The 26,504-nt window shown below is 41.8% G+C and overlaps 1 protein-coding gene across 1 annotated transcript; it reads left to right on the top strand.

Annotated features, from left to right (window-relative positions):
- The first annotated feature begins 331 nt into the window (after positions 1-331).
- On the top strand, positions 332-26,262 carry gtf2b (general transcription factor IIB). The gene is made up of 7 exons (XM_078560763.1): positions 332-702; positions 13,620-13,726; positions 18,124-18,257; positions 21,180-21,326; positions 21,453-21,582; positions 24,771-25,052; positions 25,670-26,262. The coding sequence occupies exons 1-7, from the start codon at positions 686-688 to the stop codon at positions 25,801-25,803; spliced, it is 951 nt and encodes a 316-aa protein (XP_078416889.1). The 5' UTR covers positions 332-685; the 3' UTR covers positions 25,804-26,262.
- The last annotated feature ends 242 nt before the right edge of the window (positions 26,263-26,504 follow it).

The following is a 26,504-nucleotide window of genomic DNA, read 5'->3' as shown; positions in this document are numbered from 1 at the left end:
TTGTTGGTTCAAGTGTCAACCCAGGACTTGAGCGTTAAGAATCTAGGCAAAGGTTGCACGACCGAGCTGCTGTATTTCAGATGAGACATTAAACGGACACCCCCGCCTGCCCTCTCAGGTGGATATACGAGATTGCCATGACAATATTCTGGAGAGCAGGTGAGTTCTCCCTGACCCACATTCCTCAATGCACAAAAAAAAACAGATCATCTGGTTATTAACACATTGCAGTGTGCGGGGTGGGGGGGGGGGGAGCTTGCTGTGCACAAATTGGTTTCCTTTGTTACAACAGTCATCACACTTCAAGGAAGTACTTCACTGGCTGTAAAGCGCCTTTGAGGCGGGCGACGGTGGTGAAAGGCGCTGTGGGTGTCAATGCGGATCTTTCTATTTCCCCTTAATTGTTGGATTGCACGAAACCGAAACCTGAGTTTCATCCAAAGGAACTTGTGCTCAGATCGCCCGCACGTACGACGACAACTATTTGCAGGGAAGGTGGAGAGAGAGAATAAAAAAACAATGACTGTCCCTCCCCTGCCCCTCCTCCCACGACGCCGACGCCGCCGCGACGACTACGATCCCCGTTCAGTCACTGGGATGCTTCCGGGCTCGCGCGTCACGTGACGTCGCGCGTTTATAAAAGGAGGCCGCAGGCGCGGCGGGACGCTGACTTACCACGGACAAGATGGCGTCTGGTAGTCGGTAAGTGGCGGCGGCGGCGGTTGCTTTAATAATTACGATGAGTTGCGTCGGCTCCTCGTCCTTCTCCCCCTCCTCCTCACCTCGGAGGAGAAGATCACTACAATAATAACGTATCTACCGACTTCGCCTTGATTTAGGGGGATAGCGATCGTCGAGTGAGTGAGTGAGTGAGTGAGGGAGGGAGGGAGGGAGTGTGAGGGAGGAAGGCAGGCAGGCGGTAGTCAGGGAGTTTCCAGAGGAGGCGCGCGGCGGGTTGGGGGGGCTCGGGCCAGCGGCTCCAGTCCGTGGGCCGGCTGGGGGCGCGCGAGCCCCCCCCCCCCCCCCCAAAACCCCCCCAGTACGCATGCGCAGGGAGGCTGCCGGCCCGTTGGGGAGGATGTTGGGGGGTGAGGAGTAATCAGTCGAGGGGAGCGCAGGGTGGAGGGGGGAGCCCGCCGCCGGCATCATCCTCATCCTCCTCCCTCTTTCTCTCACCCCCTACTCTCCACCCGAACCCATGCGCCGCCGCCGCTGCAGCTGCTGCCCCTTCTTGCCTCGATTCCCTCAGCGGCCAATGCCGCTATCCCGGGCGGAGCGGGCAAAGGTTTGGAGACCCCTTTCCACAGGGCTGATCAGTGCCACTCGTGCAAAAGCCCAGCTCGCAAACTTGGCATTGTGAACCTTCTCCAAATTATTCCTTTCTTTCTCTCTCTCCATCCACCCCCCCCCCCCCCCCCCCCCGCCTTTCTGGAATTTATTTCCTCCTTGGCATTGAAGCCAGTTTTATTTGAGCTACTTTGCAGCATTTATTTGCAACCTAATCCTGTATCGTGTTCCCCCCTCCCACACACACACACACACCCCCCCACACACGCCATCCTGACTTGGAAATACATCACCGATCCTTCACTGTCCCTGGGTTAAAACCCTGGAACTCCCTCCCTAACAGCGCTGTTGGTGTTCCTACCACCGCAGGGACTGCAGCCGTTCAAGAAGATGGCTCAATGCCACCTTAAAAGGGGCGATTAGCAATGTGCAGTAAATGCTGGCTTTGCCAGCAATGCTCGCAATCCATTGAACAAATAATGAGGAGACAGTGGCCTAGTGATAATACTCTGGGGGCATAGGTTCACATCCTACCATGGCAGCTGCTGGAACTTAGATGCGATTTTTAAAAAAAAAAATTGGAATAGAAAGCTAGCCTCAATAACCATGAAACCGTTGTTGACTGTTGTAAAAACCCATCTGGTTCACTGATGTCCTTTAGGGAAGGAAATCTGCCATCCTTACCTGGTCTGGCCACATGTGACTCCAGATCCACAAAAATGTGGTTGACTCTTAACTGCCCTGTGAAGCAAGCCACTCAAGTCAAGGGCAATTAGAAATGGGAAACAAATGCTGGCCTTGCCAGTGACACCCACATCCCATGAAAGAATAAAGAAAAAATAAATATCAGTTTATTCTGGTGTTGGGTGCAATGAAAGCAGGTAACAAGGGTGACATGAGAAAGCTGTGGGGAGAGGACTTGCAGTCATGACATTGTGAAGTCATATTGTCACTTTTAATGCAGTTTTTAAGCCGTAATTTTGAGTTTGATGTGCACCTGTTTTGTATGCTGTATCTGTTAGGCAGGAAAATATCACAGAGATAAAAACAAAAAGCTAAAAGCTACTGCGGATGCTGGAAATCCAAAACAAAAACAGAATTACCTGGAAAAACTCAGCAGGTCTGGCAGCATCGGTGGAGAAGAAATCAGTTAACGTTTCGAGCCTTCACGGCCCTTCGGCAGAACTGAAGCATAGTTAGGAGAAAGGAGAAATATAAGCTGGTTTAAGGTGGGGGGGCGGGGGGAGAGAGAAGTTGAGGGTGTGGTGATTGTGGAGATAAGCAAGCAGTGATAGGAGCAGATAATCAAAAGATGTCACGGACAAAAGGATCAAAGAGGTGTTGAAGGTGGTGATATTAGCACTCTTAATTAGCACTTTTCTTAGACAAATATCACCACCTTCAACACCTCTTTGATCCTTTTGTCCGTGACATCTTTTGATTATCTGCTCCTATCACTGCTTGCTTATCTCCACAATCACCACACCCTCAACTTCTCTCTCCCCCCGCCCCCCCCACCTTAAACCAGCTTATATTTCTCCTTTCTCCTAACTATGCTTCAGTTCTGCCGAAGGGCCGTGAAGGCTCGAAACGTTAACTGATTTCTTCTCCACCGATGCTGCCAGACCTGCTGAGTTTTTCCAGGTAATTCTGTTTTTGTTTAGGAAAATATCACAGATGATATACTGATATAGGTGCCTGATTTTTGCATCATGCACTTTTCGCAAAAGTGCATCATGCACTTTCATCTGGCTTTAGCAGGATCTGCTCTCTCTAATCCCTTATGGATTCATATATTAATGTATCACACTGAAGTTTAAAGTCTCAAAACTGCATATCCTTTAATCAGTTAGGAATGGTGATGAAGTGCCAAAAAAAGGCAGGCTTTTATGCTTTTCAAGCTTGGCTGCAACATTTGGTTTTTTTTTTAATGATAGAAACTTTTGGCGCTTGTTTCATGTTTCTACAGATATAGAATCAAAAGTGGAATGCTTGAGGGGATGTGAATGTAGTTGCTCCCAACATTTAGTATGGCACCCAGGATCCCTAGTTACACTGGGGAGGGGGGGTGGTCAGGTGGGGAGACCATATTGTACTGAACCCAAAGGCTGATGGTCATGGTCTGACTCATGGCCCTCAGGCATTGCTGCTGGAGCTCCTGGCTACATGTGTATATTGTGAATATTCGGAAGAGAGATGGGGTAGTTCCTGCAAGCGGAAGACATTGCACATTATAGAAGACAGTTAGCTAGGTTGATAGAGTGGTTGTAGTTTTCTGGAGCGTATTTGGTTGCCTGCAAGGGTTTAGAGAACTTTGAAGTTTTTATTTTTGTTTGGGGATTTGATGTAGATGATATTAGTGATGTGTGTAAGGCTAGATGGACTACTTTTCCTGTCCTTTTTTGTAGCTTGGGCTGGCAAGAAGCAAATAATATTTGTACCACAAGTGCCAGCCAATGGCAATCTCCAACAAGAGCCAAGATCTTCAGTGGGATCACCATTGCTAAGTTCCCAACCATCAACAGCTTGGGAGGTTACCACTGAGTTTAGAGGCCACATCAGCATCATGGCTAGTTTAGAATGAGGCTGGGTACTTTGCAAGGAGTGTTGAGCTTTTTGATCATGGGTGGCTTACTCCCTTATCCTCCAACATTTCTACCATTCGCAGGGCTCGGGTTGTATATTGGGTGCAGCGTTGGACAATCTACAGGATATAAAGCAGCAATTATATCTCTGATTACAGCCATCGGGAACGATTGAACTCATTGGGGCTCTTTTAGAATGGAGAATACATAAATGAGCTGATAGAGGGTAGATATGAAGCGAATGGCACCACTTGTGGCAGAATCTAAAACTTGTGCTGTTCCCTCCAGGAGAAGACCTCAACTCTGCTTAGAATATCCTCATTTGATTAGCAATAATGATTAGTCATAATGTACTAGTGTGTTGCAATGATATTCTCCCGAGGGTTCACTTCAGCCCAACCAATCAGAAATTACCCAGGTTTAACCTCCAGCGTGTGCTGAGCTTGCTTATTTCACTTGGGGAAAACCCTATTCTTAACATCTCTGTATTGTGCTAATATGATTCTTATGGTAGAGACAACAATAATACTCAAAAGCCTGCAATTGGTAAATTGTGTATTTATGCTCAGTTGTGCAGTTTAATGTTTTTTTGTTGTGTCCTCTATCAAATTCTTACAGTCCCATGTCCAATTGAATACAGCTGATGTACTCTTGCTTTGGACACTGGTGTAATGCAAAGCAAGTTTTAAAAATGAACACACTTCCTGTAATATATTTTAGGGCTGATACCTCTACAGCAAATGTGCAGTTTTTAATCTAAGGTCTATAGGAGCATGGTAATGGCATTAACTTTGATTGTCAATGACCATGAAGGCTAGAAAACATTTGAATACTCGAGAGGCACCTGTCAGTGGGGGAAGTACTGAATTGGATCCCTTGGGGCTGGGGCTGGGGCTGGGGCCACTACAGTGTCTAATTCACTTAAATGACTTTGATTCAGGCATGCTGCGAATTTGCGATACCAATCAAGTGGCGTCGGAGGAGTCATCTTAAATTACAGGATGAGTTGGACAAATATATAAGTGGGAAAGACAACAGTGTAAAGTAATCCATATAAGAAAAGAACTGAACAATGCATACTGAATCATAGAAACCTGTAGCACAGAAGGAGACCACCTTGGCCCATCATGCCAGTGATGGCTCTTTGATAGGGCAGTTGTGCTTAGTCCCACATTCCTGCCATTTTTGTCTGTAACCCTGTAAGCTCCTTATCTTCAAGTCCCTGTACAGACCACTTTTAAAGTTATTTATAGAATCAACTTGTGCACTTTTGCAGCTAGTGTTCCAGATCCTGACAAAAGAGTGAAAAAAATTCTCCTCATCTCCCCTCCATGCTCAATGCCAATAATTTTGAATTGGTGACCTCTAGTTATTGACCCACTCACCAGAGGAAATAACCTTTCTCTAGCTGAAGTATCAAAACCTCTTGAAATCTTAACCACCTCTGTTCCAAGGAGAATCATCCTAACTTTTCCAACTTCTTGTAACTGAAGTCCCTCATCCCTAGTAAACCTCCTCTCTTTCTAAAGCCTTAAATGCCTTTCCTGAAGTATAGGGCCCAGAATTGTCCACCCTACTCCAGCTGAGGCCTAGCCAGTAATTTATAAATTGCAAGATGGATCTCTGCTTTTTATATTCTATTCCTTCATTGATAAGCCCAAGTAGCCTTTCAGCCATCTTTTAAGGGATAGTGTACATGGGCACCACGATGTGTCTCATCACTGACGCTTTTCAAGATCTTGCCATTTAGTGTCTCATTATTAGTCCACCTCGGTATGCATCAGTTCACATTCGTTGCATTGAACTCAATCGGCCAAGCTTCTACCCGTTTCGCATCTTGTCTGTTTTCCTGAAATTGGTAACTGTATTCTTCATGATCTACTACTTTGCCAAGTTTTCTATCACCTGCAAATTTTATAATGCTGCTCCCTATGTATGAGTCCACATTGTTTATGGAAATCAGAATGAGTAAAGGACCCAAAACTGACCCTTGATGAATGCCACCTGCAAACCTCCCCATCTGAGAAATGTCCATCCACCACTACCCTTTGCTTTATGCCACTGATTCAATTTTGTATCCATGCTGCCACTTTTCCATTAATTCCGTGAGCTTCCATCTTCTTAGGCCTCCCATGTGGCTCTTTTTCGAATGTCGTCTGAAAGTCTATATGTAAATCTACTGCACTACCTTTGTCAACCTTCCCTGTTAACCTCATCAAACAATTTAAACATGTTAGTTAGACACGATTTGCCTTTAACAAATCTGTGCTGGCTCTGCTTGATTAACCCATACCTCTCCTCATTAAAGTTTATTTTGTCCCATTATAACTGTTTCCAAATAACCACCCATGTTAGGCTGGCTGGTTTGTAGTTTCCTAGTTTAACCTTCTGCTGTTTCTGAATAGTAGTATAATGTTAACAACCTTCCAGTTCTGGCACTTCTGTATCCAATGAGGATTGAGAGATTGTGACCAATGTCTCTGCTAATTCTACCTTCTTTCAGCAATCTAGGACACATTCTACCTGGACCAGGTGGCTTTCCAACTTTTAACAGTAATGCTAATTTTTTAGTATGTTTTCCCTAGTACTGTCTTGCCTATAACCTCTATCTTTTGGTATAACCTTCCTCTGCTTCCTTTGTGAAGACAGATGCAAAGTACTCATTTAATACTTCAGCTATGTCCTCTGTCTCTAGGCCCTAGGAAACTGCTAAAACTTTGTTTGTAAAATGTTTTAGGCCTCAACTTAATGTTGCTTGTTAATCTTTTTGCATAATCTCTCTATTCCACCTGTATTGACTTTTTCAATTCCCTTGTGTGCTTTCTGTAATCTTCCTAGTCATTATGTGAACCATATTCCTGGCAAAAAAAAAATTGCTTTTATTTAGCCCCTTTCACGACAACCCAAAGTGCTTTACAGCCAATTAAGGACTTTTTGAAATGTAGTCAATTATAGTGTAGGAAACATGGCAGCCATTATGTGCATAGCAAGCTCCCACAAGCAGCAATATGATTACCACCAGACAATCTCTTTGTGGTATTGATTGTGGGATAAAGGCCAGGACACCAGGGAGAACTCCTCTACTCTTCCTCAAAATGAAAGACAAACTGCAAACATTTGTGAAATCTCTCAATCCGAAACTATTAAACAACATTGAGAAATGGTGACTGATGGTCCTTGTTTCAATTTACCCAACTCCTCCTTACTCATTTCATGTGTGTGATATTGGGGAAATATCAACATAAGGCTGGAAGCCAGTATATCTGAGTTCTGGAGAACTCTCACTGAAGTTATTGTGGGAGTATAACAGAACAGTGGATTGCTTACAAATTGGGCAGGAAATTTTGTGTCAAATCTTCAGGCGTAGTAAGAAGTAACGTGCAGTTAGGGGCTCCTGTAGAATAAGTCTAGTTCCTTCATCCATCTTAATGTTCCAAATAGAGAAACGTAGAAAATAGAAGTAGGAGTAGGTCATTCGGTCCTTCGAGCCTGCTTTGCCATTCAATATGATCATGGCTGATCCTCTATCTCAATGCTATACTCCCGCTCTCTCCCCATACCCCTTGATGCCTTTAGAATCTAGAAATCTATTTCCTCAAGTGTATTCAGTGACTTGGCCTCCACAGCCATCTGTGGTAGAGAATTCCACAGGTTCACTACTCTCTGAGTGAAGAAGTTTCTCCTCACCTGAGTCCTAAATGGCCTACCTCGTATCCTGAGGTTGTGACCCCTTGTTCAAGACCCCCCCGCCCAGCCAGAGGCAATCCCTGCATCCAGTCTGCCCAACCCTGTCAAAATTTTATACGTTTCAGTGAGATCCCCTCTCACTCTTCTAAACGCCAGTGAATATGGGCCGAGTTGGGCCAATCTCTCCTCTTACGTCAATCTTGCCACCCCAGGAATCGGTTAGGTGAACCTTTGCTGCACTCCCCATGGCAAGTATATCTTTTATATGGACCCCAATCAGGAGCTGATGTGCAAATGTCACATTTTTTGGAGCAAGGTTGAGTCTTTTTCTCTTCTTTTAACTTTCCTTTCCTTCCAAAACCCTTCTGCTTCACTGGTATTATTCAGGGGAGGAAATCTACTGTCCTTAACCAGTCCAACCTACACACGACTCCAAACCCACAGCAATGTGCTTGATTCTTGACTGCCCTCTGAACTGGCCTAGCAAACTACTCTATTGCCTCAAACCAGTCCAGAAAAGTCATACAAGAATCAAACTGGACAGGCTACCACACAGCAACCATGGGACCGGAAACAACGAAGGCACACCCTGTCCACTCGACCCTGCAAACTTCTCACTGATGCCTGGGGAATTGTGCCAAAATTGAGAGAGCTGTCCCACAGACTAGTCAGTCGATAGCCTGACACAGTCGTTGAATTATACCTTATAGCCAGTGAGTGTCCCAGACTCCACCTTCACCGTCTCTGGGTATGTTCTGTCTCACCAGCAGGATGCACCCCCCCAGAGGTGGTGGTGCAATGGTATACAGTTAGGAGGAGTGGCCCTGGGAGTCCTCAACATGGACTCTGGACCCAACGAAGTCTCATTGACATCAGGTTGATCATGGGCAAGGAAGCCCCCTACTGTCCTCCCCCAGCTGATTACTCTGTCGTCCTCCATCTTGACCATCACTTGGGAGAAGCTCTTGAGGGTAGCAAGGGCACAGAATTTATACTGGGTAGGGGTCTTCAGCGCCGCCATTAGTGGCTTGGTAGCACCACTACTGACAGAGCTGGCCAAGTGCTGGAGGACTTAGCTGCCAGACTCTGCCCAAAGCTGGAACACCAACTAGAGGGGAAACCTCCTTGAACTTGCCCTCACATGGGATAGATTCAGAACAAAGCTAGCAGCTCAAAACTGGGCACCCATGAGGCGCTGTAGGACATGAGAAGAATTGTATTCAACCAAACGCTATAACCTCATAGACTGACATATCCCTCTACCATTGCCATCAACTCAGGTTCAATTAGGTTTTTTAGGGAAGCAGGCCTAAAAATGAGAAGCCAAACCTGACTACAACAGGACTTGTTAAAAATAGCTAATGATGAAGTGAGAGAAATTGATGCAGGAACTTTGTTAAACTGTTCAACATGTGCAACCATTGCAGAGCAGGAGTTTTTAAAAAATTAGATTGTTTAAATATTTAGTCAAACAGTAGAATAGAAGGCAGGATGTTATGATCAAAACGTATGGTCCTCTGTTCTGAGCACAGTTCTGAGTGGTTCGTCCAGCTTGCGTTGCTGGGGGCACAGAAGAGAACAGCCGTGAATTGATTCCTAGTGCAAAAAGGTCCAAAATATGAGGAAAAACTAAAGAAATTTGTGCTTTTCAGTCAGGAAAAGAGGTTGCTAAAGAGTGATCTTTAAGCTAAGAGAATAGAAGCAAAATACTGAGGGTGCTAGAGATTTGAAATACAAACAAAAGTGCTGGAAAAACTCAGCAGGTCTGTGGAGAGAGAGAAACAATTACCATTTCAAGTCCTGTATGATGTGATGGGCTTTATACTGAAAAGTTGGAGGGGGGTGTCAAATGAAACAAAAGGGAAGGTCAGGGAAAGGTTAGAGGCCGGGGGAGATTAAATACTAAAGATGTCCTGGAACAAAAGGTAAAGGGATTGGTAATGGTAGTAGTAAAGAAGCAAAGCATTAGGTGTTAATAGCAGAATGAAGGTCAGCTCAGAAAGCAAAAACATGAAAACAAGATGCAAACTGCCAGTAGGAAGGGGATGAGGTGTTGGGAGGATAGAAGAGTGGACCAGGGTGTCACAGAGGGAATGCTGACGGTGAGGGGAAGATGTGGTTGGTGGTGGTATCATGCTGGAGATGGCAGAGAATGATCCTTTGAACATGGCGGCTGGTTGGGTGGAGAGTGAGGACAAGGGGATCCCTATTGTGGTTCTGGGAGACAGAGGAAGGGGTGAGGGCAGATGTGCAGGAAATGGGTCAACATGGTTGAAGACCCTGTCAACCACAAGTGGGGGGAACCCTCGATACAGGAAAAAGGAAGACATATTGGAAGCACCTTGGTGGAAGGTAGCATCATCAAGATCGATGCAATGGTGTCAGGGAGCCTGGGAGAATCTGATGGAGTCCTTGCAGGAAGCTAATTGAATGTTACTTTTAATTAAGAGTTAAGCAAAGGGGCACAAACTCATGCAACTAGAAGGTAAACTTAGAATTGATGATCAGTATTTACTTCACCCAGTGATCAATAGATTACCTCTTCCTGGTAGTTTTATGTAATGGAGGTAAAACCCCTGGAATCTTTTTTAAGAATTTTAAAGCGGAGATGGCAATTTAGTATTTCTCTGGCTGATGAATTAAGACAGCCTGAATGGCCCGACTTTTCAGTAATTTTCTAAAACGCTGCTATCATTTTGGTTAACAATCCAGTAGATAAGAACATGAAAGAATTACCTCTCCCTTAAATGAGTATCAGATTATTGTGTTTGAATTTTCCTAATGTTTTTAGGACAAGGGATCCATGTGTGTATGTTTGCAAAAAGCTCCCTCAAACCAAGTTCAATAATAATTGATAATATAGCATTCAGACCATATTTACACAAACACCACTGCTTATATCTCATGCTAGCTATTATAACCTTGAAATTGCTTTCTTAACTCAGCTTCTGACTCCCCAAAGCCTGTTTACCATCTACAAGTCTCAAATCAGGAGTGTGATGAAATAGTCTTCACTTGCCTGGTTGAGTGCAGCTCCAACAACACTCAAGAAGCTTGACACCATCCAGGACAAAGCAGCCTGCTTCATTGGCACCCCTTCCACCACCTTCAATATTCACTTTCTCCACCACTGACGCACAGTGGCAGCAGTGTGTACCATCCACAAGATGCATTGCAGTAACTAACCAAGCCTCCTTCACCAGAACCTTCTAAATCCATGACCTTTACCACCTAGAAGGACAAGAGCAGCAGATGCATAAGAACACCACCACCTGCAAGTTCTCCAAGCCACACTGTCCTGACTTGGAACACTATTGCTGTTCCTTCACTGTCACTGGGTCAGAATCCTGGAAATCCCCCCCTAACAGCACTGTAGGTGTTCCTGGACCACATGGACTGCAGTGGTTTAAGGCAGCTCACCACCACTTTCTCAAGGGCAATAAATGCTGGCCTAGTCAGCGATGCCTACATCCTGTGAAAGAAGAAAAACTATATAGCATAGTACGCACATTTGCCTTTATATTTGACCAGAAGGTCGCACTAAAAGATGATGGACCTGCTATCACAAATTTTGATTGACTTCCAATATGAGTTGGTGTATATATGATAAAGGATTTGATCAAGCATTAGACTCTCAAATAAAACAAAATACTGAAATGCACGCTGACTTAGAGGTACTGGAGAAAGGTACGGTTAATGTTTCCAAGTGATAACACTGTCAGAACTAGAACAAAAGCAGAGAGAGTTCGGCCGAAAGGTCATTGACTCGAAACCTTAAGCCCGTTTCTCCCTCCACAGATAGTGCCAGGCTCTTGAGTATTTGCAGCATTTAAAAAAGCTTGAATTCACATTGGTTAAGTTTGTATCTGGCATGCTTCTGACCCGTGTTGCAGACGGGAGTATTCTGCTCAGTAGCAATATTTCTTTAATGAGCCATTTGACTATATAAGATATGGTGCATTTTTGAAGTGTCATTCAGACATGCACTTCACACGTTATACTGTATTGTATTAAATATACACAAATATATTTCAAGAGGTTAATAGTTCTAGATAAATTGGTCTGTTATCATACTCCACCTATGCCCACAATGTTATCTGCTATTATTTTAAAATGTGTAATTGTGAAGAATTAACATATGCATCCAAGGCAGGATATACCAGTCTAGTTGACTGCATCACACATGCATTCTTGATATTGACACAATAATATGACGCACTATATTTGCAATTCAATTTACCTTCAGTTTGTTCCATTTCTGTCTCTGGAGTTGATGGATCTTATAGTTTGACTAATGGCACTGTGATAAAGGGAAATGAAATAGCTGCTAAAATGTTATAGATTCATCAGTAAACAGCACCAATTTTAAGTTGAATATTTTTATCTGCATGATTTTCCAGCAATAAAAAAAAAGTACTCTGAACAGAATGATGTGTTCCCAAACATACTGTTTACGTAAATGGTGAAGTTTAAAATGTGTGTTATTATTTCTAGACCTGGCTTAATATTTTTAGTTTGTGTCCCACAATTTAGGATTGTGATAAAACTTGGTTTTCAACGAGCCAGTTTGTCAGTGGAGTGGTTTTTTTATATATATTCTGAAAATCGAACGCTGGAATATGATGGGCGCATGCCAAAATCTCGCCCTCAAACCAGTCAAATGTGGCAGTGTCAGTAATTGCAAAGTGAATACTTCAGGGGTAGTTCATTTTTGGACCTGCTGGGCAGTAAAGAACAGGTGGAGTATCCTTTACCCATAAATATGAAAATCGAACACGTCCAAGAACCTCATCGACTTTTAGCACAGGAAGCCTTGTTGTTTGTCTGCACTGTTTGCCTTGAGATTTTTGTGGTGAATATGTCAAAAAGAAACTTATTACAGGGACCCTGTACTTATTATTCAGTAGTACATCTTACTTTTCTAGCCATTTTATTTACTTTAGATGATAGCTAACACAGGCTTAGGCTATTGTAATGTAAGTAGACCTAGAAGAGTAGGAATTTTAAAATCAAGGCTTTGTCGGACCAGAAGCCAATATAGGTAAGCGAGTACAAGGTTGATGGGTGAACCGAACTCGGTGCAAATCAAGATATGGGCAGCAGAGTTTTGGATGACTCACGTTTACAGAGGATGAACTAAGGTTTAAATGTTGTTTTAAAGTTTAGGTAGTTTAAATGTAACAAGGCTTGGATTTTTTTTATTTGTTCATGGGATGTGGGTGTCACTGGTTAGGCCAGCCTTTATTGCCCATCCCTAATTGCTCTTGTTCGGAGAGCATTTAAGAATCAACCACATTGCTGTGGGTCTGGAGTCACATGTAGGCCAGACCAGCTAAGGACAGCAGATTCTCTTCATTAGTGAACCAGATGGGTTTTTACAACAATCGGCAGACTCAGACTTCTAATTCGATTTTTATTGTATTCATATTTCACCATATGCCATGGTGGGATTTGAACCCAGGCCCCCAGAGCATTACCCTGGGCCTTTAGAACACTAGTCCAGTGACAAGACCACTATGCCACCACTTCCTCTCTAAAAGGGATGAGGGCTTCAGCAGCTAAGCTGAGGCAGGGTGAAGTCAGGCAATTATGGAAATAGAAGTGAGTTGTCTTGGTGATCATGGATATGTGATCGAAAATTCATTTGAGGGTTAATTAAGATACTAAGTTTGAGAGTAGTTTGGTTCAGCCTCATTGCCATCCAGGGAAATGAGTGGAGTTGGTTACTAGGGCATGGATTTTGTGGTGGGAACCAAAGGCAATGGTTTTGGCCTTGCCACTATTTAATTGGAGGAAATTTCTGCCCATCCAGTGCTGGATGTCAGACAAGCAATCTGACAGATCAGACACCATGGTGGGGCCAAGAGGGCTGGTGGTAAATAGAGTTGAGTGTCATCAGCACATTGTGGAGCCTGATGTGGCTGAGGGGAAGCAAGTTGATGAGAAATAGCAGACCAGAGTAATTTTGACTTTATAAACACTGACATTTGCAGGAACAATGTATGGTAAATATTGAAGTTCTTTATTTTAAAAGTCTTCTGATTTATTTTTCTGTTTTAGTTGGGATCCATTGCCCAGAGTGCAATGTCCAAACCATCCAGATGCCATATTGGTAGAAGATTACCGTGCTGGTGACATGATCTGCCCTGAATGTGGGCTGGTAGTAGGTAAAAAGAGAAGTGTTTCCATTACTTACACCGATCTGTGTATTATATATAAAATGTATGTGTATGCACCTATTATTTCTGTATAATATCACACTGCATTGATTACTGTTTGAGATTGAGACTGCTTTATATAAATGAAAACTTATCTAAAATAACAATCGGTTCCTTTCTTTTTCATTTAAAAAGAAACTATGCCCTAGAGTGTGTAGTACTTGTTTGTTCATTGCCAATCGCCTATGATACATTGCTATTTATACTTGCAGACTAGGGTGTATGTGTCTAAACTGCATCTCATCTTTTGACCAGCAGCCAAGTTCCTACCCTGATTTGTTTGTGGCCTTGGAATTATCTAGACCATTGTCAGTGATCCACAGATGCATTTTTTTTGTCCAAGTGTTGCAGGGCTGCGCTATCCCCTTAACATCCCTGATGTTGTAATGTCATATTTGCATATAATGCACACTGCTTCATTTGAGAAATTGAGCTCTGCCTCACCATCACCCCTTTCAGCCCCTCTCCTATCCCTGAGTTATCACACTGCAGAGATTTTTAAATTGGTAATGATGTTTTTGCATGGAGCTCACTATTTTACTGATAGGTACAAACCCAGGCATGTGCTATACGTGCATAGCAAATTTAATATCACTTTATCCACAGCTTTCTTTCCATATTTATTGCTTGCACACCTCTTGCACACTTCTGATTTCTGCTATTTGATTCCCAGTAAAAATATTATGCCCCTTGTTTCGGAGACAATTAGCTGCAGTGGTTTCTGGTTTCCAGGCGGTTACCGCTGGAATTCCATAAGAATCTATCCTTCTTCCCCCCTGTTTTTCAGTAACATCATCCAAACATCCATCATCAGATTCCTCGTGAGCTGACAGCATCCAGCTCTGTCTCACCATCACTCCTTTCAACCCTTCTCCTATCCCTGATTTATCTCACTGCAGGAATTTGCTTTAGCTAAATATTGACAAGACTGAAGCCACTGTCTTCAGCTCCCACCACACCCTATTCCCTAGCCACTGACTCCATCTCTTTCCCCGGCCACTGCCTGAGGCTGAACCAGACCGTTTGCAACCTTGGTTGTCATATTTAACCCTGAAGTGAGCTTCCAACCGCGTGTCGCCATTCTGCCTCAAGTCTTGTACTGAAGCCCTCATCCATGCCCTTGACATCTATAGACTTGACTGTTCCGATGTTTGGGTTTCCAGCCTCTCATATTCCACCCTCAAAGCTGGCTTCATTCAAAACTTTGCCCCTCTCCTAACACTCAACAAGTCCTGCTCTCCAATCACAGTGTAGTTTCATGGGTGACGATGAATACGATAGCAATTATGAAGGATAATCAAAAGATTAGATTTGGACATGTTATGAAGAATTTCCACCTGAGATTTGGACTGTTCATGTGCTTTCCTGTACACCTTGTTGGGGTGTACACGAGCCTTTTATTATTGAGAATTTACAGACTTAAAATTTTCATTTTGAAAAAACTAATAGTTTATATATGTATCGTTGATAAATGTCAATTTTACAGTTTTGAATGGTAATCTGTTTATAATGTTTAGTTTCTTGACAATTGGCGGGGAATTTATATAAAATAGTGAAAGGAGTTGAGAAAACCTCACGCTTGGACTAACTATCTAATGTATATACTTTGTTCTGTTGGATCTAAAGTTGTGTATTGGCAATTTAGGTTAGATCAAATGCTGGCAATATATTCACAAGTTGTGTATTGGCAATTGTGAATATATTGCCAGCATTTGATCTAATTTAATTAAATTATAATTCCTAAAATGCTATATTTTCTGAGGTTGCTGGTATAATTTGCTTTTATAATGTTTGGCTAGATTTTTCAAGGATGTTTGAGTCAAAACCCTGTTTTATGTGCATTATCTGATCTTTTTCCTACTGTTGCTGCTTTTGCAGTTTTGTTTATCCTGGAGCTGAAACCTTCATTTTGGAGATGCTTGTGTGCGAACTAAAGTTTTGTAATCAATGCTGCCAAAATATTGTCCCCAAGATTGCTTTCTTTTTAATCTCGAGTTGAAGATGTTAAAATTATCACCTGGACTGCAGTGGCTCAACCTCAAGGGCAATTAGGGATGGGCAACAAATGCTGGCCTTACCAGTGACATCCACACCCCATGAAAGAATAAAGTTGGGGGTGGGGGGGAGATTCCAGAATGATTACGCATGTTTGGCTCTTGTGTAAGTAATTGGTAACTGAATTTCTTTGAACATTGTCCCATCCTATTCCAGTCTCTACTGCATATAAGTGAATGCATTTGTGTGAACGCAATTTGCCAAATATGCCTAAAGAGGTGTTTCGCTTTAGCTGTCTCTCTCTCTCTCTTTGCTCAACAAATTGGCTGTCTGCCTTTCTTGTTGCATCATAACTGAGTTTCTGATGATTAATATCCATCTTACCCACCATGGCAGGGGAAGTAAAATGGGATTGTGTTCTCTATTGGTGTAAGTCTGACACACAATCTGTACAATCTGTCAATTTTATAGAAGTATTGATGTTCTGACACAGGCTGAGATTATTTGATCCATCATGTCTGTGTCAGTACTCAATATACATTAGAGCTGTCTGCTCTAATCCAATTTCTCACCTATCTATAATGCTGGTGAGTGGTTTAAACCAAGATTGGTCCATATTTCTAACCACATCTGAACTAACCAAGCCCACTCTTTAACTGCAATAAAGTTCTGCAATAATTAGTGAAAAAGGAAGGTACATCATTAATTGTTAGTACAACTGTTTCAAACCAAAGTAAACTGAATATTTGAGGTAATATTAACAAGCTAACGACTAGAGCTGACTATTAGCTGGGTTCCTAATGTCAACTGCTCCATTTTGGCGAAGTTCCCCATAGGAAGAATGGGCGATAAAGTTGGCCCAAAACAACCACTGGTGCAGGAATAAGATCAAACTATGTGACTCTGTGTCATTAGTTGTTCATTCAGTTGGCAATTTGCAAGAATAAGTTACAACTTGGTGACTCAATCAAAATGGAATTGATTTTTTCCTAGCAAAAAGCCCAATCCAAACAGAAGGCAAATATCATAAATGTACAGACTGCATATCTGTTTAAAAATTTTGTCTGAGATCACTTCCTGTCAACTTTTCCTTTTTTAAATTTCTATTTGAAGTTATCTACCCCTTATTTTCATATTTTAATTATAAATTCCTGTGCCCCAATTTATAATGGGAGCTACCTATGTAATCTCATCCTCTTAACATCACCCTCTGTCCAGTAGAATTACAGCAGCGCTACGGAAGTAAGGATAGAGTTTGACTTAAATGGGAATGAAATTACCTCTGCGTGACCTGGCTGAATGATAATTTTGCTTCTAATTCTGCTTTTTTTTTTGGGTTCTAAGGGAATTGGGGGATATGGGATAGGGTGACAAAGTTGAGTTGATGTAGAAGATCAGCCATAATCTTATTGAATGGCAGAGCAGGCTCAAGGGGCCATGGCCTACTCCTCCTACATACGAACATTACAAGTAGGCCACTCAGCCCTTCAAGCCTGCTCTGCCATTCAATAAGATCATGGCTGATCTGATTGTAACCTCAACCCCACATTCCTGCCTACCCCGATAACCCCTCATCCCCTTGTTAATCAAGAATCTACCTAGCTCTGCCTTAAAAATATTCAAAGACTCTGCTTCCACCGCCTTTTGAGGAAGAGTTCCAAAGACTCATGACCCTCAGAAAAATTTTCTCCTCATCTCTGAAGTAAGCGACCCTTATTTTTAAACAGCGACCAATAGTTCTAGATTCTCCCACAAGAGGAAACATCTTCTCAACATCCACCCTGTCAGGAGTTTAAAGCTTTCGATCAAGTTGCCATTTACTCTTCTAAACTCCAGTGGATACAAGCCTAACCTGTCCAATCTTTCCTCATAAGACAACCCGTCCATTCCTGGTAGTAGCCTAGTAAACCTTTTCTGAACTGCTAACGCATTTACGTCTCCCTGACTAGTGCCCTGTACAACTGAAGCATAAACTCCCTACTTTTGTATTCAGTTCCTATTTAAGTTCATCCGAAAACTGCACTTGGTCTTGACTCTGTGATTGACATTCCATATGAAATTGGCTAGTACGATGTAAGGGGTAATGGTGAACTGGCTCTAAGGTGGTATTTGGTCATCTTGGAGAGTGAAGCAGGATATCTCAGCCACAATTTTGTCCTCCATAACACCATGTAATTTAATGACAAGGACTTTAATTATATTGGAATGTAACTTCCGTGTATGCTCAGTAAGAGTAACCTCATTTGAGCAGAATTTATCAAATATGACTCTTGGAGAGATGCTTTTGTGTTGGTCTCATGTGATTTGGATAAGGCTTTCCTATGCAGCTTGATCTCCGTCTCTTCCTACAGGCGATAGAGTTATAGATGTTGGCTCTGAGTGGCGAACATTTAGCAATGACAAAGCAACAAAAGATCCATCTCGAGTTGGTGATGCCCAGAATCCACTGCTAAATGGTGGTGATTTGTCAACTATGATTGGAAAGGTAAGAGTGTGGCTTGACCAACAGAATAGGCGCATAAAAGAATTTTATATATTTTTTAAAAACCCCTCCGTTGCATCTCCACTTATGTTATGAAATAGTTTACGCAGTAATTGAATGGCCTTTGTATTTGTGAAAAAATGTGAGATTCCCCACTGGCCCCCCATCTTTTTCTACTCTTTCTTTCTGAATGTTGGTCCCATGCTTGAGGTAATTTGACAGGCATGGGGTGCCTTTGTGTCTGACCTAAGTGGCGCTTACTCAACTGAATTTAGGTAGTACGTGTTAGCGGATTACTCCCCAGCTCTTCGTTTTTTTAACCCCCACCTTGAGTCTAGTGATTTGTTTTTCCCAAAAACCTATTTTGTTCATAAAATTTGTAAAAGTACATTACATAACAATTAATATTTGGCATTACATAAAGTGCAGTACAGTTCAGTTTCTTTCATTGTAGTATGTTGCACTTTGTAAATACAGCATAGTGAGACATCTCAATTACAGATTATAGGTTACCTCAAATCTACTGATATTAAAGGCTGTTGTAGTGCTATTACCATCACTTTGGCAGAGATCAGATAACTTGCACAGAGCATGTGGACCCTGACACCTTTCTGGTCACTGACTCACTGCAGAGAAGGGAGGAGTAACTGGTTGGTAAATCATTCTATATAAGGTGCTTTCGCAGTGATACTTAGCTTACGTTACAGGGGAGAGAGAGGCCTCTGCTAGTTGTCATATTTGCACTGCTACGGCTGACTTGTCTCACGGGCAGTTGTAATCTTGCCTTGTGGTGCAGCATGTTGTTGTTACTGGTAAGACAACTATATTTCGTTAAGTTCCCCAGGCAATTGGTTTGCTGATCTTACCTGAATTGTTGTGATAAAGTGAAGTTGAAAGACACTCAGTTTGTATATAGTGGAATTGTTGACTTCCTAGTGGCCAGTTCAGCAATATTGGCAGTCTTGGGAAGCAGCATACCCTCAGAATGTCCTATCGTGTCACTAAGACGTAAAGCAATCGGCAACCGAGAGTGGGCAATAACTACAGCATTGTCAATGTTGCCTACCTTTTGTGAACAAGTAAAGACCAAACATATGTCTGGGGAAACCATGGAAGGAAACAGTTCAAGCTGAATTTTCTTTTTATTAAATGGATTCAATTAACACTTCCATTGTATAAATAGTATGGCCAAATTTGGTTAAATCACTGGAAGTAGGAAAATTCTGTGGATATGTTAGTTGTTTAGAATTTCAGAATGAAAGCTCTAACAGCATTTGATGAGGGATTTACTCTGAATAGAGAATTTGAAAAAAGTGCAACTGCCTAGGACTTTACCGAGGCCATTATCAAAGGTTTGGTGATTTGCTGGATCCCTGAAAATGTCTGGGATTCTATACTGTTGCTGTGCAACACCACCCTCCCCCTGGCTGCTCGTTGAAGCTGAACTAAAAGGTACAACCAAATCTTAGTATCTTGTTTCATGTTTGAGTTTCAAATCTTATGTCCTATACATCGGCTGTTTTAACAGCTCAGTTTTTGGTAAAAGGTTTAAAGTTTCTCAATCACAACAGTTCCATGTTTCAACAGTCATCCTCCAGTACAAGCCACGGAGTCCTTAAAATGCTGTGACTTGCCAACAAGAGTGTAGCTCTTGGGTAGACCACTTTTTAAATAATTCCTAGCAGAGACTTTGGGTAGTTCCTTGTCTTCTCCACAAGTGGGGGAGGAGCTCAAGTCAAAACTGTAATCTGAATATGGGAGGTTCAGCTAAAGATTTTAGCTGCCTTTATTGAAACGATTGCCCTGACCCTTGAATACCACATTTTCTTGATTAATGTCTGCTCGCCTCATAAGTACCCTCGCTTCTACTCTCGCCCCAGGGAACCACATGAATTCAGAACATGACTGTGCTTCCTTAAGAGATCATGGGGTGTTTATTGGGTGCCAATGCCCAGAATATCTCTTGTGTGCAGATAAATCCTTTTCCATTTCTATGTGAACATTGCACTGCATAAAATAGCGGGCCATACTAAAGACAGAAAATCTAACCTTCCCTATAGCTTGTGTAGTCCTGCTCTGCATGCTTTACACGTTTCCTCTCTACTTTTCTTTGCTGTAAACCTTGGTGTAAATTGGAGCAATCCTTTTCGTCTGTAAAATTTGCATTGCAACATTGTGTCTGTGGTGTGGGGCGGTGGAGGAGATTCTGAAAACTAATCTGATAGGGTGGGTTTTTTTTAAAGATTGAAAGCTAAACAAACTGCTGGGGATTGTGCTGATATGACAGTGCTTTGGAATGTGGGAGTTAACTTTCTGAAGTTTTTTTTTGAATGTTCATCTTTTCTGTAAACATTAATAAAGATCTGCACTATAGATTGTAATTTATTGATGCTGGTTGACACGTTTCTAAAGAATACCTATAGATGCATCTAGTTAAATGCAAGTTCATGTAGTGAGGGTCCTTGCTAAAACAAAAACATTGCATCTAATTAATTGCGTGAAATTGTTCCAGTTGGAACTCTGCTTTGTTTCAACACTGACCAAGGACATTCCTGAATCAACAGTTTTAAAATATAAACTTTTTTTAAGAAAGGGAATTTGGTAAGTGAGATTTTGAGGTTTGGACAGCAAAGTGGAATTATTTATAAATTAATATATGAAGGTAGGAATTGTTTTTGCGCCAGTGTATGTAACTTTGATTTGAGAAGTGTGCCTTTTGTGAGGGTGCTTTTGAAGGGAAGCAGGGAAAATAAGTCTAGAGTATATTTCTATTAGGTCATAGACCAATATTTGTATTAAATCTTATCTAATGGGTTTGGCATTGAGATTTGTAACAAAGTAATTGGCGCGGCTTATAATTTTTATGTGTGTTTTATATAGTGTGTTTCCTTCTGTGGGTGTTATTTGCTTTGCATTTCTTCATAGGGTACTGGATCAGCAAGTTTTGATGAGTTTGGGAATGCAAAATATCAAAACCGTAGGACTATGAGTAGCTCTGACCGAGCAATGATGAATGCATTTAAGGAAATCAGCAATATGTCTGACAGAATAAATCTCCCCAGAAATATAGTTGTAAGTTCATATAGCCTTTATCATGATATTGCTTCATTAAATCATTGTAATGAAGACATAAAACTTTAATATTGATGCTAATTGAATGGCCTGTACTTAATTAAATCGTGCCTTTTCACTTCCCAGGATCGAACAAATAATTTATTTAAACAAGTGTATGAACAAAAGAGCCTGAAGGGAAGGAGTAATGATGCCATTGCTTCCGCCTGTTTGTACATTGCCTGTAGACAAGAAGGTGTACCACGGACATTCAAAGGTAAGAGGACCTGGAATTAATGCCAAATTATTGCACTGTTTTCAGCAAATTCATTTTACAACATTGTTGTCAATAGCATTTTTTGGTTTAGGCCAAAGTAATTATTCCAGTGGCTGTTAATAAATAGAAGTTGATGTTAACAGTTTCAATTAGCAACTTTAATCCAGCCATGGACACGAGCTGAATGCTGAGGAAGGGGTAAGCAGAAATGTGTTCAACATAAGGCAGCATCCAACTGATTATGGCACGATGAGTGGGGAAGACTCTGGTGGCTGGAGCTATACCCAATGCAAAGGAAGGTATTTGTGATTGCTAGAAGCTGAAGATGATCAGCGAAGGGTTTTTGACCCTTCCAGCTTCAGTTGCTTATTAATGATGTTCCCTCTGTCATAAGGTCATAAGTGGGACTGTTCTATGATGATTCCAGTGTTCAGGCTCATTCACAACTCCTCCAGTCATAAAGAAGTCCATGTTTGCTTGCAGCAGGACCATGGGTAATGTCCAGGCTTGACTTTATCAAGCGGCAGGTATTCAGGCTGCAAGTGTCTGTAATCATCTTGAACAAGAGAGAACCTGTTCAGCTCGCCCCTTTACCTTCAATGCCACTGCCATTGCTGTGTAATACACGATCATCATGGGTACCACTGACCAGAAACTGAACTGGCAGAGCCATATCAACTTTGGCTGTAGGAGCAGGGTAGTGGCTGGGTCACCACTTGATCCTTCAAAACCTCACCACTATTTACAAGGTTCAAGCCAAGACTGTGGTATAATACACATGCCTGGAATGGTGCAGCCGGTAACCTCGATTCATATGTTCAACAGTATCAGGGATTGAGTAGTTTGGTTGGTGATCCTATCACTGAGCCAAAAATCCATCCTTTGCACTGCTGGCACATTGTGGCTGCATTGTATACTATCTACAGAATACACTGATAGTATTTCCTATTTGACCTCTAAGAAAGGCGAGAACAGCAACATTTCAGGGATCCCACCACCTTCTAAATACCTCTCCAAGTCACGCACTATCTTGACTTCAACATATAATTATCATTCCTCCATTGTTACTGGATCACAATCCTGGAAATTATTGCCCAACGACATTGTGGTGGTGTGATCATAACCAGGACTGTAATTTTTCAGGAGAGCTCAACATAATTTCAGGAAAACTAGGCAAAGACAATAAATGTGACTTTGGCTGTGTTGCTTACATCTGAAGAAATTTTTTAAATGGCAGGAAGTCTACTGAAACACTAACTTGCAGCATTTAATTTCAAAGTAAAGAAAGAACTTACATTTTAACCTCCTTGACGTTTTAGAAGTGCAGTCACTCCTGTGATACAGGCAATTGCAGCAGCTAACTTGCACACAGTATAATCCTGCAAACTGCAGTCAGGCATGTGACCAGATAACCTATAGTGCAGGATAATTGTTGGACAAGTCAGCTCTCCTGCTCTTCTTTGAATAGTGCTATGGGATATTTTACATTTTTAATATTTTTTTTACCTAAGATGAAAGATTGGGTCTCAGTTAAACATCACAGCTGAAAGGTGGCTCTTCCAACACAGTAGCAGAGGCAAGAGTGTTGGTGCTGAGCCAAGGCTGAAATTGGTGTAATAGAGGTTAGCTAATTGAAGTATTAATTTGTCCCTTTTCCTGGCTAAGCTTTTTCCTATAATAGTTTAGGATTTGGGAAGAGGAAGAGCCCATCAAACCTGTTCTGTCTGTAGCCCAATGGGTTCTAGAATGAGGATAGGCAGCTCTGAGCACAGCAGGCCACCTCTCTGAGGTACACACATCATTCATTAGTCAAGCAAAGCTGGGCAGCAAGAATGAATCAGTAGATTTTTATTGACCTACCTTTCCTTTCTTTTTCTACGCCTGGCCAAAGCTCGGTAGGGCATGTGGGTGGTCTGAGTTAACACCGTTCTTTCACCTCTAGGACCTGGATTTAAATCCAGAGAGATGGGATAGGAGTCAGTTCTCTGTAAGGGCCCTAAAGTGAAATCATTTTGAGCCACCTCGATCCAGTACTCAGTAGGTATGTGTCTACAGAACAAAACGTTCCTTCATTCAGCACTTACTGGCAGCTTTGCTACTGTGTTAGAAATGGAAATTGACTAGATGGTATTTGGATAGTGTATAAGAGAGCTTTACTCTGCACTTCAAGTTCATATTGTATTTACCCTGAGCTTGCTTGATGTCAGTGCAAGTGTTAAATGGATGTCTCTCATTCCGTGACACATGCTTGCATTTCGAGGAATGTGAACTAAAGATCATCCCAAGAAACTAGAACAAGGCCGAGGGATTCCTGATTTTTTATTTTCAGGATTTTTAAACTGCTTGATAAGTGATATGTTAATCAAATGTGGCCATATCTTGGAATATTGTCGCTTGATATGGACATTACAGACAAGGATAATACCTGTACTTCACTGGGATCTTTAATGTGGCTGGTTAACTGCATTGTATGCCAGTTACTTTATAGCATGTACCTGTGTAAGCTAGACAGTTTATTTTAGCAGTGTGGTGAGGAGAGGCGATGACTATAAATCTGATTTCCTGTGTAGGATCTAATATCTGTATGAAGCCAAAGGTACAAATAATATAAAACAGAGCAATTCAGTGTTGTTGGTCTGACTCTGGCAGGCTGCCACTTCAGAGAGAAGGGACCCCCATCCTTATCAATCCTGGTGGAAAATTATATGTTTAGTGTCAGCTGGGTATTTGCTGGCGACATGCCAAGTAGGTTTTTGTTCTGGTCTTGATCTTTTAGTGGCTTTAATGAATTTGGGGCAGTTATTCCTATTCTAATCAATTTAAACACAAAATGCATGGCACAGAAATACATTGTGATGCTACCGTGTAGTAACACAGGCTTGTTGTTTAAATGCTGTTTATCAAAATGTATAAAGATCTCGTGCTTATATCAAATACCGAGTAAAGCTGTCCATGTTAATAATACCCTCTTGTTTGTTGCCAGTAGTTAATTAGTGGCTTGGGTGGAGTGATCGCAGCATCCTCCCAAGTGTTTGGATAATTGCAGTTAATTGAAATAACCCGAACTTTCATCTTTCCTGAGAATCATTTAACACTGCCACGTTGCCCAAATCTCTGGTGTTAACGGCGTCTTTGCTTTCAGATTCCTTACTTGTTTCGCTTCTAACGTTGTCCTCCCTCACTGTTAGAAATTTGTGCAGTGTCCCGGATCTCAAAGAAGGAAATAGGCCGTTGCTTCAAGTTAATCCTGAAGGCTCTGGAAACCAGCGTGGATCTAATCACTACAGGAGATTTTATGTCCAGGTTCTGTTCAAACTTGGGATTGCCTAAACAAGTACAAATGGCAGCAACGCACATTGCGAGGAAAGCTGTGGAACTGGACTTGGTGCCTGGCAGGAGCCCTATTTCTGTAGCTGCAGCAGCTATTTATATGGCATCACAAGCTTCAGCAGACAAAAGGACGCAAAAAGGTATTTGGTCTACTAACCTGCTAGTGAAGAAGGAATAATCTTAAATTGGGCCTAATTTGAAATGCATAACTACGTAAATTTTTCTTTAACATCCCAGCAAAATAAATGACCCTGGAAATGGGGAATGTTGGTGCATTGAAGATTAATCCAGTTTTCTTTCCCCCAACAAAATTATGCTGGTCTAATTGGCCAAAGGGCTCTGGTAATCCATGAACTTTGTTCTTCGAAATCGATATTTAATGTTTGCATAATGAGATGTTGGCGAGAATCTCACTTTCGGAGCTCATGTTCCATAACCATTATAGTGAGAGAATAGAACGGTTCTGATTTTCTTATTTTCTGTTCCCAAGCTGCATGTAGCATTTACTGATGCCAGCTTTTTTTTTAATTTCCCATTTGAAATCACTTGAACTCGTCTGCTGAGCGCCTGACATTTAGAATTGATGTTTTGTAGAAGTTCTTGGAAACTGTGATGGTGTCCGCAAGTCTAGGCATGTGGCTTTGTGGCTACTCATTGCCCTGTTTCTTCAGTGGTTGGGGGTGTGTGTGTATTTTCACTGAGCTCACGGTGAATTCTGAATCTAATTGGTGCCTTTTTTTTTCTCTCTCTCCTCCAGAGATTGGAGACATTGCCGGCGTGGCCGATGTCACAATCAGGCAGTCCTACAGACTCATCTATCCTCGAGCTGCTGACCTCTTCCCTGCTGAATTTAAATTTGATACCCCAGTAGACAAACTGCCCCAGTTGTAAATGGAACCAGCCTACTCGCAATATGTACAAGAGCGTGTTTCTAAATTTAAAAAAAAAACACCATTCCCCTACATAGGGTGTTTGAAAAGAAGTTGATTTGGCCTCCTGATTTTTGAAACTCTAAGTGAAGAACCCAGACGAGAACTAATGAGACTATGTAGCAGCAAATGGTTCTGTGTCTGAATACAAAGTACATTCCGAAGCTGAATTTCAAGATCGTTTGTACTTGCCAGCTAATTTGTATATTTGCAAGTGAGGAATTTATACTTAACCAGATAATTTGTATATAATGTGAAAATTGGGGATATTGTGTTGCGAAAGGCTGCAATAGACTGGCTCATATTTAGTATTTTTTATCGCTGAGTTACTAATTTGTAATTTGACATGCCTGTATTCAGGTTAGCGAGATGCTTGATGTCTTCATAAATAAATGGCCATTTTTTTGCCTTTGCTTCTCTATCTACTTTGACTCCTTGAACCTCAACATTGGTTATTATTAAGAACTGGTTGCTGAGTTTTGAAAAAATTACACTTAGTACCAGTGGGTAGTTTGAGGTTTTCAAGGTAACTTGTAGGTTCTCTAATAGATAATTGAACTGAAATTTGTTTTGTTGGAAATTTTATTTATGCAAGGAGAATTGAAATTAAAATGTGTAGTATTTAAGCTTCCTAGAGCTACAAATTGCTTATTCTAGGGAAAA

The sequence above is a fragment of the Cetorhinus maximus genome, chromosome 17, assembly GCF_964194155.1.
Source record: "Cetorhinus maximus chromosome 17, sCetMax3.hap1.1, whole genome shotgun sequence".
In the NCBI taxonomy this organism is placed as follows: Eukaryota; Metazoa; Chordata; class Chondrichthyes; order Lamniformes; family Cetorhinidae; genus Cetorhinus; species Cetorhinus maximus.
This window is presented reverse-complemented; position numbering and strand designations above follow the sequence as displayed.

Coding starts and splice junctions, on each gene's coding strand:
- gtf2b (XM_078560763.1), top strand. Junction 13,727..18,123: donor TGAATGTGGGCTGGTAGTAG/GTAAAAAGAGAA, acceptor CTCTTCCTACAG/GCGATAGAGTTATAGATGTT. Junction 21,583..24,770: donor TGTACCACGGACATTCAAAG/GTAAGAGGACCT, acceptor CCTCACTGTTAG/AAATTTGTGCAGTGTCCCGG.